The sequence below is a fragment of the Cibotium barometz genome, chromosome 15 (genome assembly GCF_041138505.1).
Source record: "Cibotium barometz isolate CiBa-2024 chromosome 15, ASM4113850v1, whole genome shotgun sequence".
NCBI lineage: Eukaryota > Viridiplantae > Streptophyta > Polypodiopsida > Cyatheales > Cibotiaceae > Cibotium > Cibotium barometz.
The window spans coordinates 10,319,845-10,332,345 of record NC_141060.1 but is presented as its reverse complement, the minus strand read 5'-3'; the positions used below and the strand labels follow the sequence as shown (position 1 = coordinate 10,332,345).

Below are 12,501 nucleotides of genomic sequence, written 5' to 3'. Positions count from 1 at the left end.
AAAGGTCTCAACGGTTTACCCGGCACAAGAAGAGGGCTTTCTTGGCCGAGCGGGAGGAGTTTGACAAATTGTTTCTAAGTGCAGATAGTTCCAAGGCATGGCAGATGTAGGAGGAGAAGAGGTCTCCCACTCCCATCACAGACCCAGCTACCTCTATGATGTCCCAGCCCAACCCACCTTTGACACATCTTAGATGCCCCAATCATAGTTCATATCATACGTTTCATACTGCCATACGTCAGGGAGAATGATATGCAAAGAATAAATTGTGGCTCGTCAGCTGGCTGAAAGCTGGTTGCCTGGTCGGACATGTCCACAACTCTATAAAGTGCACAAATGCTGTCTACACCTATTTTGACCATGGGTGCATGGCTGCCACTGTCCAGGTGTCTAAAAAGCTATCCATCTCATCCAAACACGCCTTCGAAACTTACTCTTTAGGCAACTGCAACTGAAGAACATGTTCATGTTCATGTGCAAGTGCATTGACGGATGCACATGACATATTTAGGCTTTGGGCTGAAAATACGGCAAGAAAGCGCACTTATCAATAAATATAACTAACTATAGCTTTTCACGTTAATCACAAAGTCACTTATTCCCTCTCTGACCCATCCACAGCCAGGCCTAGCCTCAAAGTACATGCCAACCACGTTATGTCCTTCGTGGCCATAATAAAAATCCCCTATGAGATCCTTTGTTGACATCATGATCAAATTCGGACATCATGTCAATAAAATACAACTAAACTTAAAAAACATCCACTTGCAAAGTTTAACCTTCTTTCTAAGAAACAACAAGGCAGTTAACCTCACCATCCATTTGAAGAATCGGTGATGTCAACATAAACAGCCTCTAGCGGCAACCTTCTCTGCAATTAGAATCAGTAAGAGCAAGCTTTAGAATAGTAAGACAAAATCTTCAATGTACACAGCATTGACACCCTTTAAACATTTACAAATTAATTTTCAAAACACATAAAGCTACATATGCATCACTCATCATGACAATGCTCCAGATGCACCTATACACTGGATTATATAGGAAGAGAGAGACGTACACCATAAACCTTTTCTCCATCTTGTCTATAGGCTCAGCTTGAAGGCCGAAACATAGGCACCAAAAAACGCGTTTTGATCTCATGAAACTTGTGAAACGTTTTGTGACAAAACGTTTCTACAAAACCTTCAAAACCTTTGACAAAACGTTTTGTTCACTTTTAAAAAGTCATTTTTTCCCATTTTTTCTCTCCCAAAAAACGCGTGCGACCGTCGATGTCGATTGCCCCCAATCTGCCCGTTGCGCGCTTCTGTCACCACCTCACCTTCACGCGAGTCTACTGCTAGTCTCCACGCTGCTGCACCCAGGCCCCACATTTGCCCACGCTGAAGACTCCCCATGTGCCCACGTTGGAGACCCCAGCGCCCCACATATGCGCCCACATTGCCGACTGCTGCCCCCTGTGCCCTCTAAGTAGTGAGCACTTGCCACTACTGCCCCTACTTGCCATGAGTTCTAACCATATCATAGTCATCTCTATGATGATTGAAATTTTATGATGATGCTTTGAAGTTTGATATTTGAATTGTGATTTATCATTTGTCACTCGTGAAGTCTCTTAAAAGTTAAAGTTTTAATTTGTATGTGTACAATACTACAATGTACTACTATGTATATATAAATTAAAATTTCATATATATATATATATCCAAAACCTACGGTTTTGTAGATGACGGACGAAACCTTTCGAAAAAAAACCTTCAAAACTCAGAAACGTTTCTGGTGACTATGACCGTTGAAACCTCGTCGATGTAGAGGCCACAGAGAGTGGGAGACAGTGGGCATCCTTGCTTCACTCCAATGGTACTGGAGATCTCCTCTGATAATCCTCCTAGGCATCTCACCCGTCCTATGACCAACTCATATAATGCCATGATCCCCCAAATCATGTCTGATGGTACCCCCAAATCTTGGAGTCTTTGCAGTAGTCTGGCTCAAGACACTGTATCAAATGCTTTGTGGAAATCCACAAAGCAACAGTAAACCCGTTGGTGTCATGCTCTAGCCTTTGCTATGATGGCTCGGAATGACCTACGGAAGCCTACCTGCCCCAACGCTCTATGCCCATGTCTCTCTGCTAGTGTGTTGAGCTCAAGCTCAAGTACTGACCCATAAAGTTTGGCCAATCATATTAGTCCTGTAGTTGTTGGGGCGAGAGAGAGAGAGAGAGCACAACTCAATGATTGCCTCTATTGATGTGATAACCTTCACTAAGTATCAATGCTTTTATAGGCATGTAGCCTTATCTTTTGACCCATAGAAATTACACACACACTAGACAAGTGACACATGGCACACTTATCCTATCTGTTGCATGCGCCAAAGCTTTACTGTACTCCTAAGCCTGATTAAGAACAAGATGCTGATTTAAACATGATTAAGACAGAGGAGAGAGAAGAAGAGAGAGAGATTGGTGTTAAGTTTTTTTTTTGTATTTCATATGGTACAAAAAGGTGGCTGACTGACTTTATATGGTTTAGGGGTGACCTCTAGCCCTACATGACTTCTACTGATGAAATGATGAATGAACTGCTTGAGAATGCTGAATTATGAGTGATGCTTATAGATATGCTGAGAGGAGCTGGTCGGCCAGCAACAGATGCTGTCGGCCAGGTCTGTGAACATGAATAAATGCATAAAATGCCATAAAATCTGCACTTTGCTTAATGCTCGCCCACACATAGCTGGCCTTCAACTGGATGCTGCCCCGCCTGCTGGTTGCCGACTGCTGCCTAAAGGCATATATGGCTGTTGATTGGTTCCGTAATCCCTCCATGCTGGTTATGCTGCTGATGGTGATGCTGAAGATGATGATGATGCTAATGGAGATGGAGATGCTGTTGATGATGGTACTGCTGATTTTTATGCTGAGGATGATACTGATGCTAATGCTACTGCTGATTACACTGATAATGGTAATGATGATGATGCTACTGATGCTAATGATGCTCTAAATGCTGTCCTAACTACTGTCCTAATCAGGGATTATGATGTTCCTGCTGTTCGGAGTGACAGTAGAGATGCTTGACAAAACCTTCCACAATCATAATGAGTTGGCCTCTAGACTGTACCATGTACTTCACTGCAGCAAGAACAGGGCATGTTCTCCACTGAGGCTCGGCAATGAGCATGGCACAGAGCCTCACATATGAGCATGGCTTAGGGGCTCACAAAAGCATGGTCTTTGCGAAAGCTTCATAGACCAAGGTTTGCTTCACGGAGACAGTGGCACCAACACCCATACTCTCATGTTGGGCCTGATATTGGAACTTGACCAGAAATGACAGCCTACATTAATGTTGGACCGTGTTCATCTCCAGTATTTATCCCATTTAGTGCACCATTTATGGAGCATATTTATCTGATGTATTTTGCTCAGTCGTGGGTACTTTTTCCCACATTTTTAGGCACTTTTTCCTAGTCGTAGGTATTTTTCACCAACTGTGGGTTTCCTCTACTGACCAACTTGGCTATTTGTGTTGTATATATGAACAGGCTTTTTGCCATTTAATTCATTCACTCTGTTGAACCCGTGTCTGATGAGAAGAAGTCCTTAGTGATTTCCCGCGATGTTCACTTTGTTGAACCCTTGTCTGATGATTCCCGATCTCACCGCGAGCTTACCATAGAGGTTCCTCATCCCCCACCCCCCTCAGCTTCTCTGCCTCCAACTTCTCCACCCCAAGTTTCTCCACCCTCAGCTTCTCCTACTCGTCCTACTTCTATGCCACGGAGGGTTGCCTCTAGGATTCCCCGATGGCTGGAAGCCACTACTCATGATTCTCATCTCTCAGATGTTGATCTTCATCAGCTTGCCGACTCCTCAGCAACACCCTTGACACGGGCACAAAGATTACAACAACTTCGTCGTTCCTATAACCTCGCCTTGATGAGTAAAGTGGTGCAGTCATATGAGCCTACTACAGCTAAAGAGGTGGCAGGAAGCCATGGAGACCGAGATCGATTCCATCGAAAGGAATGGTACATGGGAGCTTGTGGACCAGCCTTTGCATAGGTAGGTCATTGGGGTCAAGTGGGTCTTTAAGACCAAGTTTCATGCCGATGGTTCTCTGGACAAACACAAAGCCAGATTGGTTGCAAAGGGGTATTCTCACATTGAGGATATTGACAATGAGGAAACTTTTGCCCCTACATCAAGATACACCACTATCCAAACAATTCTTGTTCACTCCGCTCATCCTCACTGGCCGGTTTATCAGATGGATGTCAAGGTCTATGTTGAACTGCCTCCATGTTTTCAAGTTCCTAGACATGAGGGTAAAGTGTACAGATTGCACAAAGCCCTTTATGGTTTGACATAGGCACGATTGATGCGTTCTTTCTTTCCCTTGGCTTCTATAGATGCTTTGCAGACAACAATCTCTATGTCTTTGCTCAAGATACTTTGATCTGTTTGATCGGCTTATATGTTGATGATTTGTTGATCACTAGCTCTCATCTTGCCAAGATTGAACAACTCCAATCGAATTTAGCTCACTTTTGAGATGACTAATTTAGGACTTCTCCATTACTTTCTTGGTATGGGGCTCTATCATAATCGTGATGGAGTTTTCCCTAGCCAGTACAGATATCTACAGCAACTCCTGGAGACATTTGGCATAACAAAGTCTCTTCCTCTTTCCTATCCGATGGATCCTAACTCCAAGCTTTCCTGAGAAGATTCTACTCCCATCTTTGAGGACAGTGCACGGTACCAGAGGGAGGCAATGGCACTGTAACACGCGGAAGCTCTGGGAGTCTTCTTTCAGCCCTAAACACTACTTGAAACATGCTGATGCAAAACACAGACATGAAGAGAGAGTGGAGAGAGAGAGATATGCTAGAAATTCAGTATATTCATACACTACAAAAAGGTACTCCTAATCTACAGCCCTTTTCAATAAACACTTGGCCCGGTCTCCAAAACCACTCTGTCTCGGATTAAGATCTATGCATCTGTTCCGTCTAGTCCACAATCCATTCCTGCCCTGACTCTGAACACTGTCTTGGTCTTCATTCCTGAGAAATGAGTCTGGCACTCGCACATCACCCCTTGGAGGATAATCCTCCCTTGGGACCGTTGCCCGAGAACCTATCTGGCTCACAGGACTGCCATCCCCTCTGGCTTTGTGAAACACCGCCAACAAACCTCCTCGGAGCTCTTCCCGATTCTCTGTTCCTTGCCCTAGGCTTCTTATCCGTGTACTTTCCTGTACCTTGGACTTGTACCCCGTGTACTTTCCTGTACCTTAGACTTGTACACCATCATATGGGACTGATTCAGTGTTTAGCTTTGCTGAGCCTGATGCTCTGATACCAATGTAACACGCGGAAGCTCTAGGAGTCTTCTTTCAGCCCTAAACACTACTGGAAACATGCTCATGCAAAACGCAGACATGAAGAGAGAGTGGAGAGAGAGAGAGAGATGCTGGAAATTCAGTATATTCATACAGTACAAAAAGGTACTCCTAATCTACAGCCCTTGGCTACCTTCATAAAAAGGTGGGAAACACCCAAAATCTGGTCCTAATGCTGGACCCTAAGGACCCATTCTCTAGAGGAATGAATGACTAACACAATGAGCATCTTATGCTATTTATAGTCTCTTGAAATAATGGAGGAGCTGGCCGATTGGTGCTTGGACCCCAATAAATCCTGGTTGGGCTGCGCCTCTTCATGACCTGAATCGCCTGCTGCTGCAGCCGCCATGTTCTGGTACAGCCGACAGGCTCTTGTCTTCAGCCGACATCTTTTGGGTGCAGCACACTCTCCCATACTGGCCACTTTAGCACCCTATGCTCCATCTTCTAGTTCTACTGCTCTTTTGGCTCCATCTTCTAGTTCTACTGCTCTTTTGCTGGTTGCCCCTTCTAGATTAGCCTTGAGAAGGTACATGAGCATGTCATGCACGCACACCCATACTCTCATGTTGGGCCTGATATTGGAACTTGACCAGCAAATGACACCTTACATCAACTCACCAGGACAAACCCCCTAGGCCTAAACAGGGGTAAGACACGAATGATGGAGCCTTTTATAACAAGAGGGCATTACAAAGACAACACACACACAAGGATTATTTAATTCAATTTTTGGGAGACTTCCCGGGTAGAGAACCCTTGACTCACTAATAAATGAGATAATTTTGGAGTTTAAAACTCCCCCTCGAGCATATGTGGGTGAAGAGTGGTCTCTTTCGGCACCGTTTTTCCATGCCCGTGCCGCTGACAACATGTTGAAGGTGCTCACAAGACGATACAAGCAGCAAAGCACAAGTGGTGGCGGTGACGAATAGTGGCGGAGGTGGTTGTCGGTGGTAGCAATAGTCAGGAAGACAACGGTGGCAGTTGGACGGCGGCGACAATCGGACGGACGGTGTGGCCAGTCGGACAAAGGCAACGGATTGGTGAGCATGGGCAATTGTGGGCAATAAATGATGTTGGTGGGCTATGCAGGTGGTGATAGGCAATGTACGTGGACTTGGCTACGAGATCGAGACGCGGGTAGACGTGTAGGCAAAGTCAGCAAAACGGCAGACTTCAAAGATGGTAGGTGGATATCGAAGAGCTGCCAGATGAGACGGGCGCTGAGTACAGCAAGCGCAAAGGTGAAACGAGGCTCTGAAACCATTTGATAGTACTTGGTTCTCTTGAAAGGCTATCGTGGATGGAAGATATTCTTGGTGTATGTGTGTAAGAAAGGAAGTGTCACATGCACACTCTCCCAAGTGTGATGTGGACATGCTTCTACCCATTGGCCAGCTCAGAGACACTAGACACTATAAATAGGAGTCTAGGCCTTACCCACCCTTTCTCCATCGCACAAGGATGACACCTTCGCTTAGTCCTTGACCACAAAGGTGTGTTATTTTTCTTTGCATACATCTACAGCACGTACATGTGTATAGACCATGGAGTTTCGGCAAATGTCACAAAGCTCTTTGGTTTCTTGGGAGAAACATGGTCCACCAACATCAATCTCTACAAGAGCATAGTGGAACCATATAGGATAGAGAGGCGTGAGGAGATTATCCAGCAGTTGGAGAGCAACTTGGCAGCTTGCCAAGAAGAGATCCAAGCAAGAAAGGCAACGCATACAGTGGTAAGTCCATCCATAGATGAAGCTCAACACGAGGGAGTGTCTAAGGATGCCGGAAAGCTTTCAAGAGAGGAAGTGGTATTGGTGACAGAGTTCCCCAGTAAGGAGTAGATTCTAGACGAGGAGCCCAAGGTGCAGACACTACCAAGCTTGGAGGTGATCTAGATAGATGGAGGACAACCCATTCCAAAGTCCATTCCACTTTTCGAGGACACGGAGGAGTCAACAAGCAAGTTGCAGACTTTTCTCTTCAAATCCATTGAGGAGGAGGATGAGATGAGCAATTCCTCAGTGGTGTCAACCATGCTAGATGAGCATCTAGAGCATAGTAACAAGAAACGGCCGTTTCCTAGCCTATTGTACACACAAGGTCTATAGTACATTGACCCTGTCTATCCTTTCGGTAGCTAATCTATAGTACATTGACCCTATCTATCCTTTCAAAACAGAAGCTAGAATCCCGTCATCAAGTTTAGCAGAGGGGGAGGATGACATTGGTAGAACCCACGAGGTTGTCGGCCAACATTTATGGAGATTGATCTGAGTCAGCTGCCGCAAAGAAGGGGATTTGTCCACGGACTTGGCCGACAGCAGGTCAACCAATCCATTTGGGTTTTTCCATGGCTTATAAATAGCAAAGTGCTAAGTTCTTGTTGATCACTCACTCCTCTAGGGAGTAGGGTCCTTAGACTACATTTAGATTAGGTGTTTACCACCTTTTGACGGCAGGCCAAGATCTATACACCCTTTTTGTACTACAAAATATAGTGAATACTCAGCTCTCTCTCTCTCTCTCTCTCTCTCTCTCTCTCTCTCTCTCCTCTCTATCTTCTGTTAGCGTTTTGCATCAAGAATGTTCCAGGATGGTATTTAAGGCTGAAAGAAGACTCCCAATTTCCGCAGAAGACATTGGTATCACAGCATCATGCTCAGCAAGGCTAAACACTGATTCAGTCCCAGATGAAGGTGCACAATCCAAGGAGAGGAACACAAGACATGCAATAAGTTCCTAGGAGGTTGGTTGGTGGTGTTCCACAAGAACCAAGGGGAATAGCAGTCCTGTGAGTCGGGTGCCACTTGGGGCACACCAAGAAAGGCTTCAAGGCAACAGTTCCAAGGGAGGATGATCCTCCAAGGGGTGGAGTGAGAGTGCCAGACTCAATACACAGGAAAAGAAGACCAAAGAAAGTGTTCAGGGATAGGGGACAGGATGGAACAGATGCATGGATCTTCAACAGATTTGGAGTTGGATTTGGAGACCCAGCAAGGTTTTCAGTGAAAAGGTTGCCAGGAGAATGATAGGATTGGGACTCTAGAAAAACACAAAGGGATGATGACAGTCATCCAAGAACAGAAGTTGGAATCCCGTCATCAAGTTTTTAGCAAAGGGGGATGTCATATGCATGCTCATGTACATGCTAATCCCAGGGCTGATCCTTTAAGGGCAACAGATAAAGTCCAGTTAAGAACCAGATGCTACAGCAACTAGGTGTGGGTAGGGAAGACATTGGTAGAACCCAGGAGGTTGTCAACCAGCATTTATGGAGATTGATCTGAGTCGGCTGCAGCAAAGGGGGTTTGTCCAGGGACCTGGCCAACAGCAGATCAGCCAATCCATATGGGTTTTTCCATGGCTTATAAATAGCAAAGTGCTGAGTTCTTGTTGATACTCACTCCTCTAGGGAGTAGGGTCCTTAGACTAGATTTAGATTAGGTGTTTACCACCTGCTGGTGATGTCATTTGCAGAAACTTTGGGAGTCTTCTTTCAGCCCGAAACACCAGCCTAGAACATGCTTGATGCAAAATGCTAACAGAAGATAGAGAGGAGAGAGAGAGAGAGAGAGAGAGAGAGAGAGAGCTGAGTATTCAGTATATTCTATAGTACAAAAAGGTGTACAAGTCTTGGCTCGCCCATGACTGCCCCATCAAAAGGTGTACTTCATGTAGTCTAAAGTCTAATCTATGACTCAGCCCATGGAAGGACTGAATCAGAAAAACAATGAGCAAACAATGCCTTAAATAGGCCTTGGGAATCCCAATGGACTGGCCAACCTCCTGTCGGCCAGGTCCTGGACAAGTCCTTGTCTAATTGCTGCAGCCGACAGGTCATAAAACCCTCCATGCGCTGGCCAGCAGCCTCATAAATCCTCCACCAGGCTTCCCTGCCCACACAAGCAGTACATGCTCCTGAATCTGGTCCAAAACCTTGTCTTTATCTGTTGCCCTTCAAGGATCAGCCCTGGGATCAGCATGTACATGTGCATGCACCCTCATATGGGATGACATCAGCAGTCCATATGCAGTTCTGCACACAGATTTAGTAGTGCACGTGTAAAATTCAGCAGGTACAGCAGCATACACAGGTTCACCAGGTGCGGATGTGTGACATCAGCAGGTACGGCTGCAGCAGGAGGGCTGTATGGCCTGTTCTCACTGTACAGATGGAAGCAGCACCATTTTTCTACTCCTTGCATGTGCTTTTCCCTTGTTCAATGTAGAGAGAGAGAGAGAGAGGCGCCTAGGTGGTTGGTGGTGGGTGGCCATGCACCCACTTGGTGCCAAGTGTTGGGCCACTCCACACCTGGCCTCAATTACCTTAATAGGTAGTGGGTGCCCACACACACAAAGGCCCGCACCACAATATTAGAGGGGCGCCCTTCATGCCTTGACCAGCCACTTTATAAAAGGACTGGCCTCTTAATAAAAGTGTCTGCCCACTTTATTAATGAATGTGAACCTGCAAGGCACGTTATACCATAACAAAGCTTTCAAAATATGCCAAGTGTAAAAACCATACTTATCACCTCTTCACAGGCCCACGAGCTACATCACCAACAAACAACTTCATGTGCATGGTTCACGAGCGGGCATCCCCAACCTGTGAACTAGACAGGTAGGCCAAGCAAGCAAACTAAAACAATTCACGTGAAAACATTTGACAAGCACACAAAAATGTGATCCAATGCACATCTTATAATGGGCATTCTCCCATTCATGTAGCTTGTATCCAACGACCATTCGGAGTGGAGAGAACGAGCCCCCTGGCCTGCTGGAATGTCATGTCCAGGATCTAGGTGCAGGCTGAGTCCTCAGCCTCACAAACCCAATCCAGGCTCCAGGCTCCAGGCTCAACACATAAGTCCTAATTACCACTCCAGAGCCCAAAGACATAAGTCCTAGTTACATACACCAGGCTCAAGACATAAGTGCTAGTTACATACAGATGCCAGTCCAGAGCCCACAGGCTCGAGTCACGGGAGGCCATTTGGGCGCCCAAATGGTGACAGCCGAGTCAACCGCGTCGTGACACTTGGTATATATATATATATATATATATATATATATATATATATATATATATATATATATATATATATATATGTGTGTGTGTGTGTGTGTGTGTGTGTGTGTGTGTGTATATATACAGATATATATATATACATATATATATATATGTGTGTATATATACATGTATATATATACAGATATATATATATATATATATGTGTGTATATATATACATGTATATATATACAGATATATATATATATACAGATATGTATATATACATATATGTATATATACATATATGTATATATATATACATATATACCAAGTTATATAGTGAGACTGCAGGATGGGGAGAGAGACTTTTTCAACAACTTGTAAACCTTGCAAAAATCAACCATAAAAACACCTCAAAACGCTTTTTTTTTTCAGTTTGCCCTTGTTTGCACACCGTTAGGATTTTTGAACACCAAATAAATGCATAAAACGCATCCCATTAGGCAATCAAAATGCCTTCTCCTCCTTGCAATTACTTCTCAAGGAGTGGATCTTGTCATCAAATTTAAACATTATGACATTGCCAAGCCCGCTCTTTCTCAAATCATATTCATCCAATCAATGTGCATGAGCTTGGGTTTCAAAGTTTTACATAACCTTTGAAGTTCTACCTCATCACGATGATACATGGTGGGCACTTCAAGAACTCCATAACAGCATTGTCTGGCCGGAAGAGCTTGAGATTCATTGCATTGTTAACAACTACACTCAAACCCTAGCTTTATCATGAAACTCACAAGATTATGGTGGCCTTTCATAATAGATCGTTTGCCTCAGTCTTACACACATCTCTAAAAGCCTTGCACAGTGTAAGGTAGCGATTAATTTCACAAATTTCTATCTTATGCTCCGAAAGATAGACTAAAACAGAGGTTTACATCTTGGAAAAAAAATCACACAGAGGTTTACATGCCCAAAACATCAAGGGTGAAGGACTGCAGCACCCAATTTCGAATTTAGGGTGCAAACTGCTGTGCTGATTACCATTTTCTAGAGCAAATGTGAGCACTGATTTGCAATCAAAGCAAGAAAAAGGGCCCGGTCTTTGGCAAAATGAAAGAGCCTTACCTGATCAAGAAGCTGGAGGTGACCACGCGTGTAACGGATTGCTTGCAGTGCGTTTTCTGCGCTGGAGTCCATGGCCGAGAGACCCAAAGCAAAAAGCAGAAAAGCAAAATGCAAGGTTTAAGGCACTTGTGAGCAGAGCGAAGCCATTTGTACTACTGTCTTAGATTTTCCAGAGATGCCAGAAAGGGGTATAAGTTCTGAAATTTGCAAGCGAAGGCTATGGCTGTGGCGATGGTGGAGGGTATATTTTGAAGGGTATGGGCACTCCCTTTACCCATAGGCACAATCTATCATCTCACTTTCATATATCCTTTCTAACATGGTGCAATCACGAAGGTGCCCACACCATAATAATAATAATAATATCAGTGTCTGAAAAAAACCACCCTCCACTGAAATTTTCATTCACAAAAACCATTTGTAATTTTGCCTAGCCTTTATTTTAAAGATTCACATTTCGAAATTTTAATTATTAACCCCATTCACCTATGCATTTTTTCAATAAACTCCGGTTGAGCTTAAAGGTCATCCCTTTTTTATTTCTGACATTGCCCCATATGCCCACCATTTCAGAGTGTATTTTTCCCGATTAGAATTGAAAGATCTAGTTTAAATCTGACATTGCCTTTATTTTCAAGGAACAAAAACATTTACTTCAATTTATAATCCTAGTATTTTCTATTTTACTCTCAAGCATTATCTTTATTTTTGACTGGTTGTCTAGCACTAATGCCCATCACAGTGTGCCAAAAAAGCGCTTATATTTTCCCTTTATTTTTTTGTGATTTGATGTGATATACAACAGTGTTGTGAGCATTGGATGAGCTTCTAGCATTGGATGAGCTTCTAGCATGGTGAGATTCGATCTTGGGCAAGCACATAAGTAAGTGGAACCTGATGTTGGTGTGTTTCATTTGGTATCAAAGCCC

General features: G+C 44.1%; 1 protein-coding gene across 1 annotated transcript in view; it reads right to left on the bottom strand.

The window, feature by feature from the left end:
- Positions 1–11,945, bottom strand: part of LOC147630959 (NagB/RpiA/CoA transferase-like superfamily protein) — a gene marked incomplete at its 3' end in the record, with an annotated part of 62,578 nt that extends 50,633 nt beyond the window's left edge. Inside the window, exons 1-2 of the mRNA XM_086809304.1 lie at positions 11,573–11,945; positions 816–871 (exon numbers count right to left, since the gene is read on the bottom strand). Coding sequence (XP_086665430.1) covers positions 816–871; positions 11,573–11,644 — 128 coding nt within the window. The remainder of the gene's footprint in view (positions 1–815; positions 872–11,572) is intronic.
- Between the last annotated feature and the right edge of the window lie 556 nt (positions 11,946–12,501).